At 36.3% G+C, this 25,729-nt stretch overlaps 1 protein-coding gene across 2 annotated transcripts in view; it reads left to right on the top strand.

Annotated features, from left to right (window-relative positions):
• LOC150087883 (phosrestin-2-like) overlaps window positions 1-23,184 on the top strand; it is a 46,633-nt gene extending 23,449 nt beyond the window's left edge. Inside the window, exons 2-4 of one of the 2 annotated variants that reach the window (XM_090370496.1) lie at window positions 11,177-11,411; window positions 20,674-20,869; window positions 21,947-23,184. In XM_090370496.1, the coding sequence (XP_090226622.1) occupies window positions 11,177-11,411; window positions 20,674-20,869; window positions 21,947-22,683 (1,168 nt within the window). In that variant the 3' untranslated portion in view covers window positions 22,684-23,184. Of the gene's footprint in view, window positions 1-11,176; window positions 11,412-20,673; window positions 20,891-21,946 lie in introns of both variants that reach the window. The other variant, XM_090370495.1, reaches the window with a different exon arrangement.
• The last annotated feature ends 2,545 nt before the right edge of the window (window positions 23,185-25,729 follow it).

Raw genomic sequence — 25,729 nt, 5'->3', positions numbered from 1 at the left:
TTTTTTTTCACGAGGCACGTAAGCGGAAATAGCTATGGTAGGTTGGTTTATGAGTTCCACAACTCAATTGGACATAGTAAAAATGTCACGGTCACTGATCTTGAAGAAACGTAATGACTTATTAAAGATGGATGAGGAACATGCACCAGTTTGACAATTGCACGGTCTACGTAATAACCATTTGTTAATTTATTAGACATTATCGAAACTGCTCTTGAATATATGTTTGTCCAAGATCTATCATTAGACTTTTGAATCTACAAAGACATATACATACCAGTTAAAAGTTCAATGAAGAGTCGAGTTTATTATACTACTCATAGGCTCTAGTTTAAAAGTTTGGCAATGGTAATTAATAATTGATCTTTATTTTTGATATAATAAATAAATTACGTTAATTTATATGTATATTTATTGGAGTATTTTGTTTCCTAATAATTGTGAGTTGTCCGCTTTTGATAGGAAGTGTTACTGAGGGATGGAATGTTCAAAAATCTTAAAAATTGCTTTGGATAACTTGTGAGTAGTCCACAAAGTGAGTGTTGCATAAAACGTGATTTAAAAGTGACGTATAATAGGAATCGTTGGTGCCTGAGTGATGGTGATTGTTGCAACGAGAGTATCAGAAACTCCACTACTTTTTCAACAGCCCTCATATGTTAGAGGTGCAGAGAAAAGTTATAATAGTGAGAGTAGACTGTCGAAGATCGAAGAGTTAGTATTATTATGATTATAAGTTTAACATTCTTTTAATACCTAACAGTTTAACTTGTGTTATTCTTGTTTATAAAAATATATATTGCCCTAAGTGACCAATCTTTCTTAGCAATGATTACAACTGTGTATTTGGAAGGGTACTTCGTCTACAGTTTTCTTACTTGATTAAATTTTGGCAATTAACCCACAAATTCTCCATTGTATTCAAATCCGAGGAATGTTAGGCTTGCCTTTTTTTCTCCCTGAATTCTTCATTTAAATTTCAGATTTATGTTTAAATTTCTTTTTAATGATCATTTTACTGTCGTAAACGTGTTTAAGGTTCATATTTTACTGCCACAAAGGTAAAAAGGCACGCAACTTACTCTAATCTTTAGTGAAATACGGGCAACGCGTATTTGATTTTTATGTCCCTCCTCTTTATGACACAGCCCGAAGGATAAACTGACATTAAGTCGCTTATTACAATCTTCACTCTTCTATGTTTTTCTCCCTTGTTTCTCTCTCTCCATAAAGAATTTACTTTAATGGTTCCCTTATTTAAATACCTGCATCTTCGAATGTGACCATCTATTTTTACAGCTTTCTTTTCTTGACTACTTACTCTGAGTGCTGCAGACTTCAAAAGCAAACAATTTTCTTAGAGATCCCGTACTTTAAAGATGACGTCAGAGGAGGGCCATTATTGTAATACTTCCTGAATAGGTGGTCAATAAAGCAAAAATCTCCATACCGCAGTGGCAGAGGCCCTGAACTGTCTCTCAGACAAACAAGGTACTTGCGAATAGCCTGCTTAACTCCGGAAGGAAATTTCTTCTTTTAGCAAAAGAAATCTAAGGCATCGGTGCAAGATGGTATTTAAGCATACAAACTGCGCAAACAATATTTTGTGCACGCCATTTTCAGGAATGATTTAAGAAGCAGGTGGCCACAAAAAAATTATTTGTAAGATATATTTATTTACAGGATAAAAGTATTTAGCGGATACATTCCCTCAATTAATCGCAGTGACACGTTCACGACAGCCACGTGAAGCCTTGCAGTCTCAACTAAATGATTAGCACTATTTCAGGATGTTTCCTGTTAGAATAAATCTGAAGAAATGGAACAGAGATTACTCTGGATGAATACAACCAGCAAATAATTGCAAATAAAGTACGTTTTGTGTAAAAGTCTCATTCCTATTACTTTTCAAGAGTTTTCATGTCTTACACTGGTGTGCAAAACTTAAGGACCAACACTATTTCTAAAGGTTACAACCACAAAATCTTTAAGGTACTCTTTACTGATGAGAGTTGATTCAGTCTCAGCAACGGTCCTGGACGTCAGCTGATCTGGCGAGAGGTTAGCACACGGTATCACCCCGCAAACATCACTGAAAGGATCAATATGGCGGTCAAGGTGTTCTCGTCTGGGGAGGCGTTATCTAGAATGGACGTACACAACTCTAGATACTGAAAGGCGGTATTGTAACCGGTGCACGCTACTGCACTGAGGTAATCCTTCCCCATGTGCGTCTGTTCCGAGGTGCCATTGGCCCCGAGTTCGCGTTTATGGATAATAACGCCACTCCCCATCGCACTGCAGCTGTCGAAATGCTTTTGGAAAGTTAGGATATTGTTCGTACGGATTGGCCTGCCCGTTCCTACGCCGATCTAAATCCCACCGAACCCATATGGGACGCTCTGGGGAGACGCCTAGCGGCATGTCCACACCCACCAGAAAATGTTCACCAGCTGAAGATGGTGCTAACAGAGGAATGGACGATGTTACCGCTAGAACTTATCAACAACATTGTTCTAAGTATGGACAGGCGGTGCAAAGCCTGCATCGACATTAGGGGTGGCCATATCTCCTACTGAGGACCACCTCTTCCCTTTGTTACATCTTTGGCAGTTATGCATCTGTATCATGGCAGCCAGTGCTATGTTGCCATTTTTGAATAAAGTCCCTCTGTACCGTTTTGTTTCCGTTGTTGTTTTCTTTATCATTTCTGTACCTCACAAGGTTCCTTTGGCATGCTTTTCCCATATCCAGGCCACTCCTATGAGAAGCTACAAGTGAAAACCTGACTGGTCCTTAAATTTTGCACACCAGTATATTTTATATCTTCTTGTAAAGTCAACTTATATCTACTGGTAAAGTTCCATCATGGGCAAATTAAATCACTTGGAAATGCATAATGATTTATTTCTATGGTTCTTTCCGTAAATTCATCTAGAATGCAAACACCTCACTTTGATACCTTTCTAAACTCATTGAGGGAAGTATAAACAAATTGGCATGTGTTGTGTTGAGTCTTTGGATAATCTCGCCTAGTTCTCAGATCCGTTTCAGTCAAAATTTCGCAGTTATTCAATATTAATCTTCTATGATTAAACAGGCCTGTGCGCTCTGGATTCATTAATCTTCATCAAGGGATTAGAATAAGTGAACTGGATAGATTGATGTTCCCAGGTACAACTTTGATAACCACTCCCCGACACTTCCAGATATTCAAGGATTTTCTATAAACATTCATATTGCATCGTGAACCCTTTTTGAAAATTATTTATGCTTAAAGTGGGATTGAGTTTTTATCGTAATGCAAAAACTGTCATAAGGGCAAAGTGAATACTAAAATTGAAAGGAAGGGTCTATCTATGATTTAAGGCACGAGCTGCAAGAGGCTATGGATCTGTAAATAGTACTGAAAATGTAAAGATTGAACTTGGTAAGGACATACATATTTACAAAACGATTGACCCTCTTCCAATTCACCATATTTATTTTTTCTGTCCTATTAATTCAAATAAGAGAAATCAGAATATTCGGATCGAACTGTTACGGGTAAAATAGGAGTCGCGTTTTAGCCTGCAAACAGATTCTAGAAGTAATTTCATCTGGAGATAACGAGGAATGCGGTACCATCCCTCCAACTTCAGAGAAAGGGATACTTAAGGAGTAGGCAATGTTCTTGTGTGGGGCCGAGTAATGATCAACAGCCGCATTCCTCTTCATGTTTTTGATGGGGGTCCCCTAACTGCGCAGAAATTCCGACAACTGATCCTCGAATCCTGTGTGCGAATTTTTAGGGGTGCGGTCGACCCAGATTTTCTTTTCATGTACAACAAGTCGCTGCACATAGAACTGAAGTGGTGGAGGAATATCTTGAAACTGAAGGTATCCAACGACTGCCGTGGCCAGCACGATCACTAGACTTAAATCCAATCGAACAGTGTGGGACGCTCTTGGACTTAGCATTGCCGCAGACAGCCAATTCCTCTGTCATTTCGTTTGCTAAGGTCTGTGCTGGTGGAAGAATGGGATTTGTTGCCACAGAATCTTATAGACATCCTTATATTGAGTATGAGTCATCGCTGTAAGGCCTGTTTAGCAATTGGAGAGGTTCATACGCCATACTAATATCATATGACCATATTTTCGAGCATCTTATATGGACTTCTTTAACGTGACCTTTTGGGTAATTCTTATACAACCCCTATACATGTCCCTTTTACCTCTCCGAAGTTTCTCCTAATTTCATCGTTATTCTGTGGTACACCACCATACCAAATATGTGTACCACCATATATGTGCTGCATATACGAAGCCGAACAGCTTCATATGCTACAGGTGGTAATTTGAATCTGGTCGTGCAAGTAAAAGTGATAAAGAAATAGTAGTTATGGGACGTAGTAAATATATCACAGACATGATTGTGGGAAGTCGTGTTTCCATATCGGAAACGGGACATCTTGTCGGTTGCTCACGGTCCACTGTGGTTAAGATGTACACAGATTGGTGCCAAGTCAGCGAAACCCCCTCCCATCGAAAGAATGGTAAAGAATTTTGCAAATTAGATGTTTGTGGTGAGCGAAAGGTGCAGTGCGATGTACAAGCTCAACGGCATGTCACTGTGCGTTGACAAGTGACATCGCACTGCAATAAGGGAATTGCAATAACAATATCCGAAGTGGCGATACGCTGTGCACTCAGACGTATTCTTCAGCAGACGATCCAATAGACACTCTCTCTTCACCACTGATATCATCATCTATGGCGAATGCTATGGTGTCGACAACAAGTTAGTTGGACACTGGAGGTTTGCAAACGAGTGTGCTGGTCGGATGAATCTAAATACCTGGTGCAACGTACCAGTGGATGCCTTCATGTGTGGCGCAAGAAACTCGAGTCCATGGACCCATCGTGCATGGCGTCCACTAACCAGGCAGGTGGAGGTGGTTGCTTAATATGGAGCACGTTTTGCTGGCAATAATTAGGATCCCTGGTGCTTATTGATCATTAAGTGTGTATATATAAATACATAGAAACACATTCAATAGCTTGAACTATTATTTATGAAATATACGAGTGCAAGCTCAAAATTATAAATAAAAAAAACATGGCAGGTCGATATTTTCATTAAATAATTCTTTTTATTTTCAGGGATATGTCAATGGTAAGAAAATAATTAATCCATTTATACGTAATCTTGAAAATAAACCGATCGAAATGTGGCAAATTGCCAGCCACACTCTAAATGACATTAAAATTTATTAGAAGATAGTAGGCTCGAGTTGTACCGCCGCCGGATGTGAATTCTTATTCCTTTCGAGGAATAATAAAAGATTGGATTTGATTTAAGAGAGATCTTCTTCTGCTGAAGTAGCTAGGATTTGTTTATTTAACTACATCTGCTTATATTGATCTGATTGAAGAAGTTCAGAGTAAAGCTCTTACCGACTAATGGAACTTGACGGATATGTCCTTTATCATTATTTATGTTGCAGAAAATACTCCTTTTGCGTAAGATTTTAGACTACTGGATGTTCTCAATAAAATTGGATGTATTGTATAAGGTAACTAACAGTAATGTGGCAATTTATATATAAATGGAAGGCTGATTTTTCCACTTATATAGGGTTCGTACAAAGCTCTTGTTAGATTGCTAGACTATATAATATAATGCCATCTATGGCAGCGTGGGAATCATCTGCTTCTTATCGACTGTAGGACATGTGGATTCTAAGATTTACATGTTTTCAGGTATAAAGTTGTCTAGGTCAGTGCCCGAATACTGAAAAAGAGAAGAATTTTTGAGTGGGAAGGTACCCTAATCAAAGAAGAGTATCTTCGCTAGGGAGTGGTCTGTGAGAGCAGTTGAGAAATTCTTCGTACTAAGACCCAGATGTTGGGAGCCTCCTCCCTGACAGTATAGTGGTTTCGCCACTTGTTTCTCCTTTGGAGAGAGAGATCTGGGTTCAAATCCCGCCAACCGCTGGAGGAATTTCTAAAGGTCTCTTCAGTTGGGGTTGTAGTAAAAGAGTGAAGAAACCTTTTTCTTGATTTTTCATCCCACACAATATTCAAAACGGATGGCTGTGAACACGCACTTGTACAGAGGTAATACACAAAGGAGCAATATAGTCTAATTCGCTGAAGATCAATAATAAAAAACTTTTGGGATCCGAGAGTCATCCCATTAGTATTTTAACTGTATGGATTTGACACGATTGCAATAAAATAAGAACTCAATCTTGCTGGTTTTTGAAATCCTATTTATTATCTTCTGAATACAGAAAGAAAAAGAAAGTGGTTACCGACAAGGAGGTTAGCAGGTATAATGCTAAACCAATACCTCAGGCTGGAAATTTCTCTTCCAACTGATGGAGATAAGATCCAACGTGTTTCCAAACATGGTATGATGGACCATCATGATGGACGATTAGTGAAGGTTTCCGCATGAACTGGCAAACAAAATAACACCTATTATTGAAGAACCCCCTTCCTATCCTGAAAGTAGAATTCCACATATAATTCAGAGACATCTGTGAGAGCAGTTGAGAAATCCTTCATACTAAGACCCAGATGTTGGGAGCATCCTCCCTGATAGTATAGTGGTTTTGCCACTTGTTTCTCCTTTGGAGAGAGATCTGGGTTCAAATCCCGCCAACCGCTGGAGGAATTTCTAAAGGTCTCTTCAGTCGGGTTTACGAAATCCCTTTTTCGTAAACTTTTTTTCAATTGAGTGTTCCAATAAACTTGAATTCTTTCACGTTAAAAGTGAAACGTTTAATTATATTATGCATAAAAATAATACATTTTAAACGATAATAAAAATAAACCATCATCGACTTTAATTGTATTATATTATACAAATTAGCATTTTAGACCCACTGGGGGGCCGTTCCAGAAATTATTTAGGTTTCGATTTAAAAATTGTAAAGTTTAACTTTCGTTTCAGCACAAAAAAAGCCATAAATAAAAATTATCCTTTTGCGCAAACTGTCTTGTTTATCCAGATCTAATAACTTATAAATAAAATCGTAAAATGTACTGCAATTGCTTCTTTGTAACCATTAGATTTTAAATTATGAATTTTAAACTCCAAACATGCTTTTCATAATGGGGATTTTCGCTCGTACGATGAATACGCGAATGAAAAGCCAAAGACAAACAGTTGGATCATTTGCGAGAAAAGATTGGACATGTCAGTTGAGATAAACCATGAAGCCATAAAATGCAAATGACAGCTGCAGCCGTACAGTAAACCATAACACAAGTTTTATGTTCTCAACGTGTGGCTTAAGCCAACAGATGTATGACATTAAGCAAAAAATAGATGTCCTCTAGAATGGAGATTGTGACCTTTGAAGAAGGGCTTATGGAAACACCTTGTAGGGTAAAGAGTGAATCAAAGTTCACAAAGACATTTTTTAAATTTGCTGGCAGTTATCCAAATATGGAAGATGAGCAATATAAGTCCCGTATTACCAGGAAATAACTGAAGAAATCTTGAAGACATTACGTTACATTCATTGTTCCTTGTTATATGAACTTGGCAAAGGTTGTTAGATTTTAACCTCATTTATATTAAATGGAAATATCTTGGGAATGATTTTTCTCCATTACAGAATAAAAATTCCACAACTCCTCATACTCTTTGCAATTTAGAACAAAAGCAAAAAGAATTACATGTTTGCAAAACTTTTAAGAGTTTTATTAGCATATTTCTAACGCTTTCCTAAGTTCAAATTCAAAATAAATCCTAAAAGGCTTTAATGTTCTCAAAGTTTACAATTATAAAGCCAGTATGAGAGGTATTAAATTTTAAACAATAAATTTACACTGGATAAAATAAAGGGTTCAAGTTTTTGTATCTTCTCACTAATAAAGAACGGTTACTGGATCATTCCAGGGTTCTTTCCGTTGATGAAATTTTCTGTGGCCCCTCAGAAACCATCAATATCTGAAATAGCTGTGGACGTCGAGTCGGCTGTCAGCTCTTACCGATGTAGCTGACGACTTTCTTCATAAGAAAGTCATAGTTCCAATGTTCATTATCCCCGGCATTGAGAGGTTAGAGGAATTGAAGAGGGGGAGTTCATTTGTTGTCGCTTCTCGAGATTAAGGTTGATGTTAGGTTATCTTAGCCTATTTCGGGTTACGCTAGTAAGGATGGAAAAGATAAGTTAAGTGGCATTTTGAAAGAATGGTATGAAAGGAATGCCTATAGAGACATTCCATAGAGATTAAGTACAGCGGGTTCCATCAACCACGGTTGAATGGGATTTCTAAAATGTGACGGTCGCTGAAATATGAATGAGAATGTTTTATAAAATTTTATTGCCACTACGTATCAGTAATACAAAGGTTATTACTTCTTGGGATAGTCTCTATCTTTGTTTAAACGCTCCTCTCATCCGTTGTCTTCCAAATGTCCTTTTCGGAGAAGTTCATGGTTCTCAGAACTATAATTGTATTGCCTCGATGACATCTCTGTTATTTTGAAATTTTTTAACCTCCTGAGAACTCTTTTAATGTCCTGCAAAAATGATAATCAGGAAGTGTTAAGTCCTGACTATGAAGGATGGAAGTAAAGGAACGTATCCCATTTGAGATTCTTCATGGTATTCATTACATTGTGGCCTTGTCAGGCCTCGTTCTACTGTAACTTGCGTTTCAGTAGATGGCCCAGTGAAGTGTGATGTTCGTATACCAAAGTTTGACACTCCATTTTTAAATAGAACTAACTGGACTGAGATTATAGTTTTTCAAGCCTGAACTATGTTTTAAAGAGCTGTGTTATGGTAATTGAGAATGGGGCATTTTTCGAGAAGCTATACAAACTTCGGGCACTGTTATGGATTCGCCAGTTAGTAGTCCCCTAATATTGCTATGGAAAAGAAGCCAGTTAGTAGTCCCTAATATTGCTGTGGAAACTCAACCTTATGCTAATAAAACTCTTAAATTTTACCTAATTTCCATCTTGAATTCGAATTTGTTTTGAATAACCCCACGTTGTTGAGGGGCTGCAGCGATATGTTAACAGTCTGTCGTTTCACAATCAGCTAATCAGAAGTCATAAGTGGACAGCATGAGTTTCTTTTTCAATGTTCTGTTGAAATAAGAGCGTAAAAATCTACGAATTGTAGCATTAAAGTTAACGGATTAACGAAATAACATAATGTGAAGGAACTCCAAAATGGTTCTATTTTTTTCAAAGTAATCACCACCTGACTGAATGCACTTTTATTACACCGTTCTAAAAGTTTCTAAAAAGAATCGGCGAAGGCGTCCAAAGAGATGATCTTCAGTTCGGCGGTTATATTTCTCTTTATATCTTCAACATCCTGAAATATCTTTCCTTTGAGGGCAGTTTTCACCTTGGGAAAGAGGAAGAAGTCCGCTGATGCTAGATCAGGAGAATAGGGTTGATGGTGTATCTGCACAACGCCATGTTTCTTGAGGAATCTCATCACAGATCGGGAGAGTATGGTGGACGGTGTATCTGTACAATGCCACATTTCTTCAGGAATCTCATCACAGAAAATGCGGCATATGCGGGGGCATTGTCGTACAACAACAACAGCCAGCTGGTTTCTCTCGAAATTGCGACCTCACCCGGGAAATTTGTTTCAATGGTCTTTGAAGCACCTGTACATAGAAAGCAGCATTGACTCGCCCCTTCAGGCACAAATTATTTGGGAATCACACCCTGTTTGTCGTAAAACATGATAAGCATCATCATGATCATGGACTTCTGTAAATGAAACCTTTTTGGCTTTGGTTATGATTCTAAAGTCCACTGCATGCTCTGACTCTTCGTCTCTGGGTCGTGCTGAAACACCCAACACTCAACTCCAGTGACAATACAGTCGAGGACATTAGGATTGCCTTGACAAGTCTGGTGAAGTCTTTGCATGATAACACTATTCATTGCTTCTGCTCATCTGTGAGGCTGTGTGGCACAGAGGTATACATAAGTATACCTCTCCAAATTCCGGAAAATTTTAAAAGGTAGCAATTTTAAAGATCTTACTAGAATTTTTCTGCCCCTTTAACTGAAAATTAAATGAAAATAACGGTCTCTTAAATGTATGCATCTGCGTTTATTAATGCGAAATATTTTGGGACACTCCGTTATGTTTATTTACAGGACCTTTCAATCTACAAGCAAAGTAATAAGGCGAGCAAAAGAATTATCTCCAGGGTCATTTTATAGGTCATACATCATTGGCTTTTGCAATTATGGGGTTCACTTTATCAGTTATACTTAATAGCTGCTTTTAAGCACAGAGAATGCTATTACATAATTAAGGTCGAGGAATTAAGTAAAGAAATCGATATCATTGTCTTCCACCCTAATGGAATGCTCTATTCTTAATGTCTGTGCATGGCAACATCTTCGAGCATGGCCGTTGTATACACAAGTCTTTAAAAATGTACACGGGTTTGCTCACATAATCTACTTAGAAGTAAAGTAGATGATCACTGTTCGAGAAAGATGGAATGGAGGTAATGGCTTTCCCTCTCTCCATTAATTTGACATTCTAAAGAGTCATTAATCATTCCTCAACAATCTTAGGGAGACATGTTTAGTAATAGCTGGTAATAAAAATAGAGTTTCCACGATTTGTATTTCAGTAGATGGAGATACTCTCCACTTGCTGCATAACCTTGACGTTTTTCCTTGATTATTAACCTAATTATTATTAATCTAATTTTTATTGTAAATAGATATTTATGTGGTAATTTGCCTCATTTCTTAGATTATATTAAAGTGATCCTTACATATCAAGACTTAAAAACAGCACAGCAATTCTAAAAAAAAAAAGGGTTTTTTGTTTTACTTAAAAGGGACTTTACTGTTATTAATCACAATTAAATTAAGTTGAAGAAACACTATCAAGCCATGTTAATGTTAAGCATTTTTAATGGAATCAGTCGCAACAGATATGTGTTGCGACAATGTCGACATGCGTTCCGAGGGGACGATTCACTGTCGCTCGAAGTTCTATGAGCATATTTATAGTTGTATATGACACGGTGTGCTTGAATAGATCGTGAGAAACTAAACAAAATTAAAACTGGTAACTTAATTTAATTTAATAGAAGACTCTAAAACTGACTCATTAATTTCTGTTACATATTTTCTTTTTAATTATTAGCGAATTAATTAAATGCATTTCATTAGGGTGTTCAAGAAGCAGTCTCCCAACAGCCGCTTGACTCTGTATTTAAGTACAAGGGAATTCATCAACGAATCAGGTAAAGTGAGTCCTATAGATGGAGTTGTATTAGTAGATCCACTCTATTTGAAAGATCGAAGAGTTTATGCAATGGTAGTTTTGACATTTCGTTATGGAAGGGAAGATGAAGAAGTTATGGGTCTCAAGTTCTACACGGAAGCCACCCTTGACTTCAAACAGGTAAGGATATGTGAAATGTATTTTGTATCTTTGCACGAGAAATTTAAATATAAGCTTGCAAAACTAAGACAAAAGATTACACTAAAACGACAGAATTCATGAGATACCTGGCTCCTGGGTAACACGACGCTACCACTCCTCCTCCTCCTGTGGGCAGGAGCAGCAGTGCGTAACACACGCTTCTTGATTACATCGGGGTTGGAGCCCGTGAAAACCAAATACGGAGGATGCGGAAAGGTCAGGAATGACCACCGCATATCCCCGGAGCAATATGGCCTTAGTTGCTAATGCTCCTAAAAACCAAATAACAACAACAACAACAGCTGCCACTCCTCTCGCTAGTGGGCGAACCCACCACTTGGCAGGTATATAGGTACACTACATCACTCCATCACGTAGAGGGTAATTCGATGTCAGTATGGATAAACGTTGTGAGTTAACCGACTTTGAAAAACGGATGATAATGGGTGCCCGACTCACTCTATCGCGAAGGTGGTACAGAAATTGTACTATCCCCGTTCTACAGTGTCAAGAGTGTATTGGGAATACGCAGTTTCTGGAATAACATCTCATTGTGGACAGCGCTGTAGGCGAAGAAAGGTAGTGGACGAGTGTGGCCGTTGGCATCTGTCTGGCATTGTTTCAGCGAAGCGGAGAGCGACAGTGGCACAAATCACCGCCAACTTCAACGAGGAAGGTGCCAGAAACGTCTCCAGCAAGACCATCAGGCGAATATTAGCCGCAGTAGGTTATGGGAGCCACCAGAGTCCCCCTGATAACACCATGACACAGGACTATACGTCTCAATTGGGAGAAAAAATATAGGCACTGGACCTTGGATGATTGGAGACGGGTCCGATGAGTCCCGTTTCTAGTTATTTCGAGCGGACGGGAGGGTGCGTATCTAGCGAAGCTATGCACTCATTATGTCAACAAGGAATGTTCAGGCAGGTGGACAGTCTGTAATGGTCTGGGGCGTGTTCAACTGGCACACGATGGGACTTTTGCTACGCGTAGACGCATCTCTGAACGGTCCAGGTTACGTGTCCATCCTCGCAGACCATTTGCATCCCTTCATCCCTTCATGGTTATCGTGCACCCACAAGGCACTGGACACTTTCATCAGAACAATGCGCCTCCTCACAGATGCGTGGTGACTAGAATGGTTCCAAGAGCATTCCGCAGGTTTTACCATCATGGAATGGCCTGCCCGTTCACCGGACATGAACCTTTTGGAGTATAGTATCTTTGGGATGCTGTGGAAAGGTCTGTTCGAGCTTTGGATCCTCCACCCAGGAATGAGACGGAATTATGGACAGCGGTGCAGCAAGCATGGATGGAAATACCTGTGAGACGCGTGACTGCCCTTATCTTGGCGAAAGTTTGGTCTACCCTTACAACTTAGATATCCCATGATTTCTGTCCACTCAGTGTACATATAAAATACTAAATACCATCAAAGCAATGGCTGTTTCTAATTTCTGCTTGACGAATCTTCTTTCTTTTGACCTTGAGTGTAAAGGAGCAATATTTCTAAATCTAGTTTAACACAGACAGTTACTTCTGATTTCAACTAAGGGATGTATTACATCATGCTGAAAACAGCTTAAATTATCAGCACTTTTCGGCTGCCATTATATGCTCCTTTAAAAAACAACCTCTTTCGAACTTATAGAAGAAGGCAACATTACAACCTTCAAAGGCTTTGTATACCAGTTTGGCTTACTTTACCAAGCTGAAAATGTCCACAAATCCCTCTAAGCCACGCATTGCCATGTTGCACGTCTCTTATCTTAATTTAAGACAGTCTATTCCAGATGTGCTTACCATTAAGTCGCTGTGTGATTTAGCTCTTCTGTTTACGTGCTCCTTGGACAGAGTTTGGAAGAACATTAATTCCTGGTGGAAAATTTTAGTCGCTTCTTTCTTGAGTACTGGCTACAGGAAATTATAAAATAAAAAAAAGAATTAATGTTGATATTTTAAGGAGTCTTTATGTGCTGTGATGTAATGACTAGATCATAGGTATATCTTAGCTTAATTTTTTAGCACTCACCTCATAGTAATCCTCTTAGTTGGTGGAAAGTTTTACCACATACATTGGTTATGAGATTCTAATAACTTTCGGGGATTATAAATTTGAAAACTAAGTTATGGGCTTTAAAAAATGTTCTAAGTTTTTCTTTAAAAGTTTTTCTAGGCTATTAGCTTTTATCTCACTTCATTTAATTTATTTTAATTAGAAAACCATAGAATGGAAGGTGCACTTTGTTTTCTCAGAAAACTTTTTAAAGCCCATAACTTAGTTTTAAATTTATAATCCCCTTAAGTTATTAGAATCTCATAACCAATGTATGTGGTAAAACTTTCCACCAACTAAGCGGATTACTATGAGGTGAGTGCTGAAAAATTAATCTAAGCTATACCTACGAAAAAGAATTACATCATTTAAGAAATGCTTATTTAAATTATTGAATAATAAAATTTAGTTTTCTTAATTAATAAACACATATCAACTAAAATACCTTTTTCGTTTTATAAGTGTAAAATTATAGGATTAGCAGTTGAACGATATCTGTTGTTGGTACATTATACGTATTCTTGATTTCATCATTGATTTCATGAAGAACGCATTTCACCTCCTTGTAATCGCTGTCAAAGGCAACTATCTTTCACTCTTCTTAACATTCAACATTCTATTGGAACATCATGAATTAAATCCCCAAAAAGAAACGGTGGGGTTTCAAGCATTTTTCCCAAGCCATGGAACATCCTTTTAGAGTGTCTTTGGTCCCAATGTGTTCGGATGAAATTTTAAAACTTCAAACAAGCCTTTACGTTCTTTAAACAGAAACTTTAGAAAGACAATGGAGTCGTATATTGCAACGCAACAGAGCATCAAGAGAAAGAGAACATTTGGGATATTCAAGAGTAACATTCATCCAATAATGGTTGACATATCGGGAAGAAGGAGCTTCCGTTTCTAAGGTATCCACTTGTATTTAAAATGGTTTATTACCGGATGTCACCTTGTTTATTTTATTATGTAAACACCGCATTATTATTGTCTGTTTTGATGTGATTAGATCATCTTCGAATGAAGCAATGCTGGTTCCTTTTTATGCTTCATATAAATCATGTAATATGTACAGTGAATCACCATGAACAGTAAAGTCACTATTAAAATTAGCGAAAGGATTCTAAGCTTACCTTACTAAGCTCACCTTACATGACTTTCTTAACAGCTGTTTCGATAATCCATCCAAATCTAACAGCAGTCTCGAAGAATCCGTGACAACATACCCTGTACTGTATCTTTTGTTCCAAGTGTCGCTCTGTTAGCCAACCTAGTAAATCAATCTAGGATAAGTAATATTGTGCCTATAGATGCCATTAACCGTTTCCTCATGATCTACCATGCGATTAATTATATTGACTGTGGTATGACAAAAAGAAGGATTAACCCAAAATTGATTACCTGTTATGCGCAGCTGAGGAGGAGTTCCTTGATCAGAAAAATAATGTATTCGAATACGCTGTACTGAAACTTTAAAGTTTTCTCATTGGTAGATGATATCGGTTTTACACTAAAATTAATTAACTAAATTAGTGATCATAAAAATGATTTTTCCCTTTCCTTTAAAACAAATCACTCGAAATAAATATTAATGTGAAATGAAAGTAATTTTCATAAGATAATACATTCACTGGCAAAAAGTAGAAACCTTTTGCAATTGGCGTCAACAGATAATTAAACATACGTTATGCAAATGTCTGTTGCCATATCATATGGTATGATGATAAGTTCCTTGGTATCCGATACTGTACGCTTTCCTGGTGCTTCTTGGTCGACCTTGTCATGCGAAGAACAGGTGATCTTTCTGATTTTCAGAAAGGTCTGGTTGTTCGAGCACGTTTAATAGGAGCTACAACTGAGAAAATGAAGGAAGTCAGCGGTGAGAGCTATCATCTCAAAGGAATACAATGAGTGTAAGAGGAAAGGAGAACGCAGCTCTAAAAGGAAGATGCGGAAGAAAGTCCGTACTTCAAGAACGAGAGCGAAGGAATTTAAAGCGAATTGTGCAGCAGAATGGAAGGTCCAGTGTGTAGGAGATGAGTGAAAAGTGCAATTTAGGCAAAGAATGACCCATTTCGAATCTCAATGTGTTGCGAGAGTTAAATAATCTGAGGTTTGGTAGGATAATCGTGTTCCTAAGCAAAAGCCACTTTTTTCTGTAAAAAATCAAAATATGCGATTGGAGTGGAGCAATGTAAAAGATCATATGGTCTAATGAGTCTCGATTTATGCTTGCGTGCACCACCGGTAGTGTAAAAGTGTGGAGTGAACCACAAAGACATGCATTCAGACTACCTTGTGTCTCCACCAATCAAGAGGATGGAAGCGGCATTGTGGTGTAAGGTATGTTCTGTTGGTACATACCAGGCCCTCTCATATCATTTGAAGGTCGTATTGCCTACAATGAATATCTTTCTATCGTATCGAACCAACTTCATCCTGCAATGCTTCAGTTTTACGCGGATTGTGATCGATTCTTTTAAGACGACCATGTAACTGTCCACCAAGCAAAAATTGTATTTGAATGTTTCGAGAAACATTACCAAGGTTTCCAACATCTAATTCTTCAGATCTGATTACAATTGAGAATGTTTGAGGTGTGTTAGTTCAGCTGCTATTTGTGGAATATAATTTGGGAAAAACATAGCCCTATTAGATATTAAATAAGGGTTTCTAATTTTTGGAGAGTGAATGTAGTTATTGATCATATTATCATCTAAAACATACGTTTCTTATTCCGACAAGACAACTTAACACTTCTGTGCTTACTTGTTAATTGTATTAAACTATTTAAACTTATCTTCTGCTTTCGTTTAACTTAAAAATGAAAAAAAATATATGTTGATTAACTGAAGTGTTGGATAGGATCTTTAATTAAGTTCAGATCTTTGAAAATAAAACGGAGCGCATGAAGAGAAAGAGATGGAGAAAGATTTCACTTAAGATAATTGCTTTAAAGAAAAAAAAAAACGCATGACCATTTAAACTGAAATAGAACTTTAAAAAATGCTTCGATCCTTAGAATCGATTATGAGCAAAATTAAAGCTTTCTACAAATTTTCTTAAAAAAGTTTCTTCTCTGAGAGAGAGAGAGAGAGAGAGAGAGAGAGAGAGAGAGAGAGAGAGAGAGAGAGAGAGAGAGAGAGAGAGAGAGAGAGTGTGTGTGTGTGTTCTGTCAACTGAAACTGCAAAGGAACATTTGTTTGCTAGTTAACATTTACTCAAATTTTTCTTTTGTTTAAACAAGCTCATGTTTAGATAAAACAGACACAAATGGATGGAGATATATACAAAAGTTTTTGAGAAACGCATCAGAGTGAAGAAATGACAAAACTAATCTCTTCTATTGTCATTCACAAAAAAGTCTTCTACAGAAAAGCTATTAAAATAAGAATTCGTAATCCATGTGGCCCCTGTTATGTGTATTTGTGTTCAGCGGACTGAAGACATTCACTTCAAGGCAAACACACCACACGAAAGACAGATTGCCTCTCTTTACAAAAGAAAAAGTTGTTTTTCCTTGGAAACTTCTGAATTCGTACACTTACAAGCTTTTGGAAGATGCACGCACAAAAAAGATCAGAGATTCGCCGGTGTGTGCAAGCCTCCAGAGAGAAGAAGCAGCAGTACATATGAAAAAATCTAAATTTCTTGTATTTTTACAACACAAGTATTTTGTGTTTTTTTACAATACATTTTAAAAATAATCCAACTGTCACAAAACATTATAAAAGAAATTCCATTAGTACTCTATGTCAACATTTTAATAAAGAAATTATCGACCAGAAATTATTATTTTTTATCTAAAACTTCCAATTGGCAATGTACTATAATGGCTTTCCAGTCAGCTTCCAGAGTACTGCAGTGAAGCATCCTTTCAGTGTTTTTCTAGAGCACATGGCATCTGAAGAAGATCAACAATAAATAAATAGCCATTTTATTCCTATGCAAAATCAACATTGCCTAAAATCGCGACGTACACGCAATCCTTATGAAATTTCCCTTTTTATTAAAATATTAAAATAATACTTATGTACGTATGTTTTGATAATGATAAATAGTCCGAAATAAATTTATGGTAAAATTTACAAAAGAGGGGGAGCTGAATCCATGACTAATTCAACCCCTCCTTAGCTGACAAAATAATCTTTGCCTAATGGAAGTCCCAATTCCCTTTTATGGGGTATCATTAACCTGCAGTTCGTCTCCATAATGGTATTAGCACTGTAATTAGCCCGACCATTATTTTTTTTTAACCTAGATACCTCGTACAATTTATCTAATTTTATTGTGTTAGTGCCAAGTTCGATAAAAAAGATGTGTGTCGAGACATTCGCTATAGCAGTATACAACTCAAGCCATTCAGGAAGCCGTATTTGTTACAGATGGATGCTGGAAACGCACTCGTTTTTTTTCCTAGATGCCTAAACTTGAATGAATAACATGGAATAAACTAATAACTAAGAACTCGTTATTAATAAAATTGATGAATCCGAAGCAGGCATTGATGAGGGCCCTAAAGAGAGGTTATAATGAAGTGATTCGATTCATTCGTTATTAACTGCTTAGTGATACGCAGTTACTAACTACTCATTCTTCGATTATGCTCTTATCATTCGAATGATGGAATTGAATATTTGAGTCTTTTAGAAATACTTTTCGTGCCAACCCAAATTTCATTAAAATTAGACCAATAGAAATTCAGCATTTTGACAGTAAAATTTCGAATTATCCCTATAAATAAATAATAAATGAAAGAATGTATCACCCATCATTCTATAACCAAAGTCAGACAGACACTAAATTTTCTTCGATGGTTTCTTGGTCCTTATGCCCAAGGTCCAGTTCCGATTTTCTAGTCCCAATTCACCTCACAAAAATGTTGCGATAATATTTCTCTCCTTAAAAACATAACTACTGCACATATCTCACCACACAAGTACTCATAAGGTGAACATCATCTAGTGATGTTTTGTTAAACACTTAAGTCCATAGAAGTTTCTAACCTCACCCCTGAGGTTGTTTGATAATCAAATGAGCCTGAAATGTAAGCTAATGCCTACATTACCCACATTGTTTTTTGCGCATTTTCGCATATGTGTAAATTATCTATCTTTGTCATCATGTCCATCAGTCTGTCTGTCCATCCATATGCAGCAACTCGGCTCCCGTTGGATAAAATAGAACAACCGAGTTAATTTTATATTTGGACTTTCTAAAAAGATTTGTTGAAGCTTTCTAAATTTCATTAAAATCGAATCAACAGAAATACAATTTTATTTTTTATAAAATGTCGAGTTATCTCTGTATATAAATCGAAGTACGTTTCAGATATTCGGGCACTGCACAAGAAAAATCCAGATTGACACTAAGTTTTCAAAATATACTCTTTTATTCCTTCGGAAGGTTTTATGATCAATTTCGGTTCGATATCTCCCACCAGATCCCCCGTTCCTATAGAAATCCCTATTAGTTTCGGATGTGGAGCATTACATTGCTGCTAGTTTTGTGTTGATTCGACTTCTTGTTGATGGTGCTGAAATGTTAACTTCGTAGGCATTTGGAAGCTTTTATGACTAATTTTTATTACATAGTTCTCCTCATCCTCGCCCCCCAAAAACAGTGAAATAAATTTGGAATAAATCCAATACCTATGAAGGCTTCAGAATTTATTTAGGATAATCTACTGGGTCTTTGTAAAAAATTCATGTCGATAGATTAACCCATGTCCCCTACACTTTAATTCATCTCTCTTCCCAATAAACTGCTACAAAAATCCGACCTCCAGTGATGGGTAGCCGCCAGATCAAACACAGAAGTTTTTAACTCCCTAAAGATCTGTTATTTGAAAATCGAGTGCAACTGAAATGTATAGCAAAGTTTGAATTTATATCTTCCCAGTTCTATAGTAATTTAATAGGTGAAAATTTCACTATCTTCATTTTTATTACCTCTCAGAGACGTATTTATTTATTTCCAGAAACAGAATACAGTTCCTGAATAAGATAAAATTGTACAAAGAGATTTATTTATTCACAGATCTTTGTAGATGCATCTTGCTCTCAATATTAATATATTTGCCTCTAAACTCGACTAACCTTACTACAAGAATACTTACGAAAAGGAAAATAGAAAATCAACCTATCGGCTATGACAAATTCAATATCTAAGATACAGGAAATTGTATTCTTTTATCTCCTGACATATCTACCTCTTTTACCTGTGCAGGATCTTTCACTAGCGGCACTCGGAAGGAGATCAATAGTAGTAGCTGATAACTCTGAGCTGCTTCAAGAAAACTCCTAGTTGATATCCGGAAGAATGGAAACAGAAAATTCCAGCATTGTGTTTTGAAAAAGAAAGCAATTTCAAAGGCCTTGTTTACGCACTTGAGAGTGAATGCTAGATTCGCTAGAACGCTGCATACTTCCACTAATGAATACGAGCCCCAGAACTATCATTAGCATCCAGTAGGTACATAATCGATTGAACTGCTCACGTCTTCCTGAAATGTTAATTGAAGCAGAATCAGAAATGTACACAGAAATGTTGGTTGTTCAATCAAATGAAAATCCTTTCGGGAAATAATTATGGCAAAATTAAATGTCACAACCAGCTGATTGACAACAGCGTGGTGTTTCTTTATATAGATACAGACGGTTAGATTTTGCTGCCCACCTGCTGATTTCAAAAATTGCTTTTAAATGTAATTAAAATATTTCGGAGAAAAATGAAAACGAATGCTATTTCGGATTCGGGTAGCCATATTAGCAAAATTTATCAAAATCTTTAATGGTTTTATAAAAACTGAGTATTGTAGTTTAAGTTATCTTTTTATTAAGTATTAATTAAAATAATCAATAAGCAATCAATATTATGCATTAATTAAAATTATTAATAAATAAAAATATAAATTAAAATTATTAAAAGTAGGTGGTAGATTTATTTCTTGTCCAACTCAATTCAAAATGAAATCGTTTGTTTTATTTATGGATGGTGGTTGCACAAATTTATTTATCGTATTAGGGATCGCGGTATTGCAAGGTTTCTGATCCCCTGACTTACTGGAAGATAATTGTCATTGCTTTTATTTATTCCTTTTCATAATATTGGTGTAACTCATCTAGAAGTTTTTCTCTTTTATTTGCTTAAAGAGTAAGGTGTAACTGGTCTTATACTTAACAGGTTTATCCAGAAGAAATCGATCCGAAAGAAGATCTGACATCTTTGCAGCAAAGTTTGATTAGGAAGTTAGGAGCAGAAGCCTATCCGTTTTCGGTTCGTATTTCTGGATACGCTCCTCATTCTGTGAGACTGCAACCGGCCAGGATGTATCATGGCAGTCCACTGGGAGTTACATATGATTTAAAAGTCTTTGTTGGTATGCATTCATTATTCAATGGTAAACACTGATGAATTCTACTTACTGTAGATTTAATTATTAATTCAATATTAATTATTTTTCGTTATGATTTATACTATGTATTCCTAAAATAGTTTATTTTGAATATAATTTGAAAATGTGTTATAAAAACCAAAGATATCAATTTTACAATATTATTAATGCTGTCGAAAATAATTAAATACTTTTTGATTCAGAAAATAGTTTCAGTCAAGAATTTCTCTATCGATTCAGTGCTTGTTCCATATTTCTCTGACGGCCAAGAACTAGCTTAAGAGAACTTAGTGATATACTTCCACCTCCTGCTGTTATGGCTTCAGATGTTTGAGACGTATTTGTTCATTTTTTTTCATCGCAGATGCTGATTCATGAATTTTTAGCACAGTGCTCTGTTATCCCGCGAGCGCTTTCTCTCCATTGAGTTTTTGAATGCATGAAGAGTTTAGAAGAGCGTTAAGATGCTAAACAATGCTGAATAGATAAGATGTTTAATGAATAATCTTATGACTGCCAATAAACCTTTTGATTAGAAAACAGCACTTAAGTATTCCCATTAACTTACCCGTACAATAAATTGATGAAATAATGGAAAAGCGTCTTTAGCTGTTAAGAAAAATTTGAATATCCAAAAGAGCAAAGGTTAAAGTCCTATCTTTGCTATAAATAAAATTATAAATACATTTTATTCCTGAATAAAGTTGAAGTAACACGCAGAAAAGTGTATGAAGATGCTACAAATTTCCTAACATATACACGCTATAAAAAACATTCATTTATATTGAATGTACTCTTAATTACTCTTGGAGTTTGGATTACCATGGCAACAATGACGTCAATGCAGTGCTAAAGAAATCAAAAGAGCCTACAGAAGTAACTTAAGAAGCAATTCAAAGAGTCATCTAAAGAAATCAATTTGCAAAAAAGATTCCGCTCTACTAAAACGTTTTTTTTTTAATTACCTTAAATTCTAAATAATGATTTTATCTTTATAATCAATGGATATAAGAGATGTATTGATTGTTACTGATTTCCGATTCTTTTTCTTCTTAATTATAGGTCAACGAGTTAATGAGAAACCACACAAAAGGAGCACGATTCGGATGTCTCTGCGCTGTATTCATTATCCTTGTCTTGACAACATCATCACCATCACACCTCCAAGTGCTTCGATTAGCAAAACTTTTGTGTTCAGCCCGGGTCGGTTAGAGCTAGAGGCAGTTCTAGACCGAGAGATATACTACCACGGAGACGCGATGCACGTGCACGTGACGGTAAACAACAACTGCCAGAAAACGGTCCATAGGATCAAAGTGTGTGTGTTGCAGCACGTTAATGTTTGCATGTTCACAAATGGGCGTTTTAAAAATACTGTTGGATACGCGGAAACAGAAGTTGGACATCCCATTACACCGGGTGCAAGCCTGTCACGTGATTTCTGCATAAGGCTAATGAATTTCCTGAAATATCCGGTAGCCTTGGCAACAGAGGGCGGTTTCCACGATAATGTTTTAAATTTGGCCGCCACCACAATCTACTCTCATCCGAAGGAGAAAAATCCCTATGGCGTTACTGTGAACTATGAGGTTAAAGTGAAGGCGCTTCTCGGATACATGGACAGACCTGTTGCGATTCGTTTGCCTTTCAAGCTGTGTAGCAGAAAACCTACAGAGGATGCTAATGAAGTTGCAGCATTTTCATCTCGAAAACAACCAAAAGCTTTCTGTACGGAATTTTTGGAAACTGAGGACTTTACATCGGATGAGATATCGAGGTTGGTCCTTCTACATGCGTAAAGAAAGGAGCAGAAAGGAAAGAATAAAATAAGAAATGAAAGGGAGGAAAATTAGGCCGTTATTTTTTACTAGATTGTCAGTGATCGTGGAAACTGAGCATGTGCAACGTTGTCAGTGACCCTAAGTCGAATTTTTATTAAATTATATAAAGATGTCGATTCATATTATACACTATTACGTGGTCTTGCACTAGTATGTATAAATTGATGTTCATTTTATGCTAGTAGATATATATATATAGCAGTTTCCTATATCTGCTCATTTATACCAAATTGAAAACATATCACAGTTGGAAACCGTACCTGTAGCATTCTGTATTGGATGAAACCATTTGACAGTGATAAATCAATGTGCCCTAAGTCATTTGTCTGTAATAACCCTGAGACAGATAAGACCATAGTTTTATAAGCGTACTGTATTCATGAATGCGCCGAATAGTGAGACCAGATTCTTGTAAAATAGTTTTGTAAGTGTTTGAAATAAAAGTACTACAGAACTGTGTATATTTTGACCTTATGTACATAAAATATATCATTTTTGTTTCGTTATAATTCCCAGATAACTTGAAAAGGATCGTCTTTAGTATCCCTTTAGTATTCGAAATGCTCTTTAAGTGATTTTATTCCTTCGGAATAAATCACTTGAAAGGCATTTTGAATGTTTGCAATAAGATGAATGAGTTCCAAAATAAAATATTTATACACTGTGTGGAATCTTCTTTTTAACTTAGTATGATAATATGTGGACAATTGCTTTCTCTTCACAAAGTCCACGTAAGTTAAAAATCTTGATTCCCCTCCCGAAAATACCAATCGACCAAAACGATAAAATTTCCATTCCAAACACTCAACCTACACAGTTCATTTTCTTCTTCTTCCTGCTGATTTTATTCAAAAATCTGAAATGTTTGTAGCGATCCAAGAGTTTTAACATTTAAATTGAAAACATCATTCCAAAGCTTTAGAACTAAGATATCATTTCCCATCTCTCTGTCAATTGCATCCACAATGGGAAACTAATCTTTGTTTCCTACTCTGCGTATATTGAGTCCATTCAAGAATAAATATTCCATGGAAGTTGGAAGTTTTGTTTGCTGATTTTACTCAAAATTGTATTTCAGTAAACTTACCAGGTTTGAAGGGATAAAAGTACAAATGATGTCCACTACAAATACTTATAAACATTATCATAAGAAGAAGAAAAGGTGTTTATATATATATTTTTTTTTAATTTTTTAATCAGTTAAGAAAATAAAATTGTTTATGATTATTCATAATTAACTAAAAGATTGAAAACTATTTTTTATAAAAATCAGAACGAAAACAGTAGCTTGAGGCTTTCCACTTAGATTTCCTTTGATATACATCCAACATCCATCACTACTTTCAAGACATCACAGATAAAACGCAACCGACACAAGACAAAAATAAATTGAATTTAGTCTCTTACGGAATTTCTTTTGAGCCTGTTAATACACCTCTCTACTCTGCACATGACCTTTAACAGGAACAACCACAAGCATGCCACGTTAATGTGTGGATGGATTTCATTCCACAAAAGACTTTTTCCATCAAAGTTTCGCAGGCATCCAGCAATGAAATATGATGTAAGAACAGATAAACCATTAAGATTTTTTCCGGATAACATCCAGAAATAATAAGAATTGTAAATATTGTCCCAAATAGTCTACAACAACAGCAAAAAAAGACCTTGAAGCGACTGGTCTTGTATTTTGATATTAGGAACGTTCCTGGTCTTGTATTTTGATATTGGGAACATCCACATACTTAAACACAGTGGCCAATTCATTAATCAAGTCAAGTGTGAAGACATTGCTAGTTAAATACATTATATTCAAAGTATAATATAATTTGTAAAGTATAATATAAATTATATTATATTCCATGCGCTGTGGATGGGTTGAGGGTTGAAAAACCAGAAGAAACTCGCAAATATTAGACGCCAATTTCTGTAAGGGGCGTAGATGGAATAAATGACCAAGGCAAAAGGGTTCTGGTTCAGTCAATAATCTTCAGCTAGTAATTTCACTGGCTGGAGTTTTATATCGTGTGTTTTTGGCTACGTGGGCCATATTAGGGGTTACCCGAGTTGGTGGGATTTGAACCCGGGCTTCCGGTATTGGCTGGACAGTAATTATAACCACCGAGAGACTAAAATATCGAAGACCACATTTTATTCGCAGGTGTGCTCCATCATAGTAGTGTCTCATTTTATTCCGACGCAATTTATTTAAAAGTAGCGCAATACCAAGGCAACTCTTGGTGAAGTGTATTCTGCTGTCAGTGAATTAAATATATCCGTTTATAGTAAAAATAATCAGTAAATTTATGAAAATATACCCACATTTTATTTAAAACCTTTTATAAAATACATTTTAAATAAGATTTTGGTTATGAATATTTTGTTATTGTAAAAAAAAATGTTTGCACGCTTACTTGTTATTTTGTGAACGTTTCAGAACTTCGACGAAATTTTCTACCTGAGATCTCGAGCTATATTGAAAAGACCTCAGGCAGAAATTTTGAGAAGAGCGCTTAACTTTTACAAGCAAAAGTAAACAGCGTTTTTAACGTTTATAAATATTTGCATTTTATACCACTGAGAAATAATAAGCGACTTTGTGAAAGGACCTGTTTATCGCATACGATTTCACAAACATACTGATTAGCATTGCAAATGTGTCTCTTTGGTAGAAGGACAAACAGAAGCAAACATGACTTGAATGGAAGTTGTACGAAGTGGTTCTGACATTTGAACTCGAGCGAAAATTACTCGTATATCGTATTTGACCCTGGAAGGCTCCTGCTGTACTTTACGTGCTTTCAGACATTTCTATTAAAATTTATGATTTTGTTCATGAAAAAACTTCTGATTTAGAGAGTAATTCGACTCATAAAAGACAGCGTATAAGAGCTATGGAGTTATCTAAGTTTTTAAAAGAAATTCTTAGATGTTATTTCTTCTTTAACCCGGAAGCGCTACATCTGTGAGGCACATCTCTATAACCCCCAGAGTTATAGATCTA

Source organism: Mastigoproctus giganteus, chromosome 3, assembly GCF_048544385.1.
Source record: "Mastigoproctus giganteus isolate SK-2022 chromosome 3, ASM4854438v1, whole genome shotgun sequence".
NCBI lineage: Eukaryota > Metazoa > Arthropoda > Arachnida > Uropygi > Thelyphonidae > Mastigoproctus > Mastigoproctus giganteus.
The sequence above is the reverse complement of the archived record's forward strand: the minus strand, read 5'-3'. Positions and strand labels throughout refer to the sequence as shown.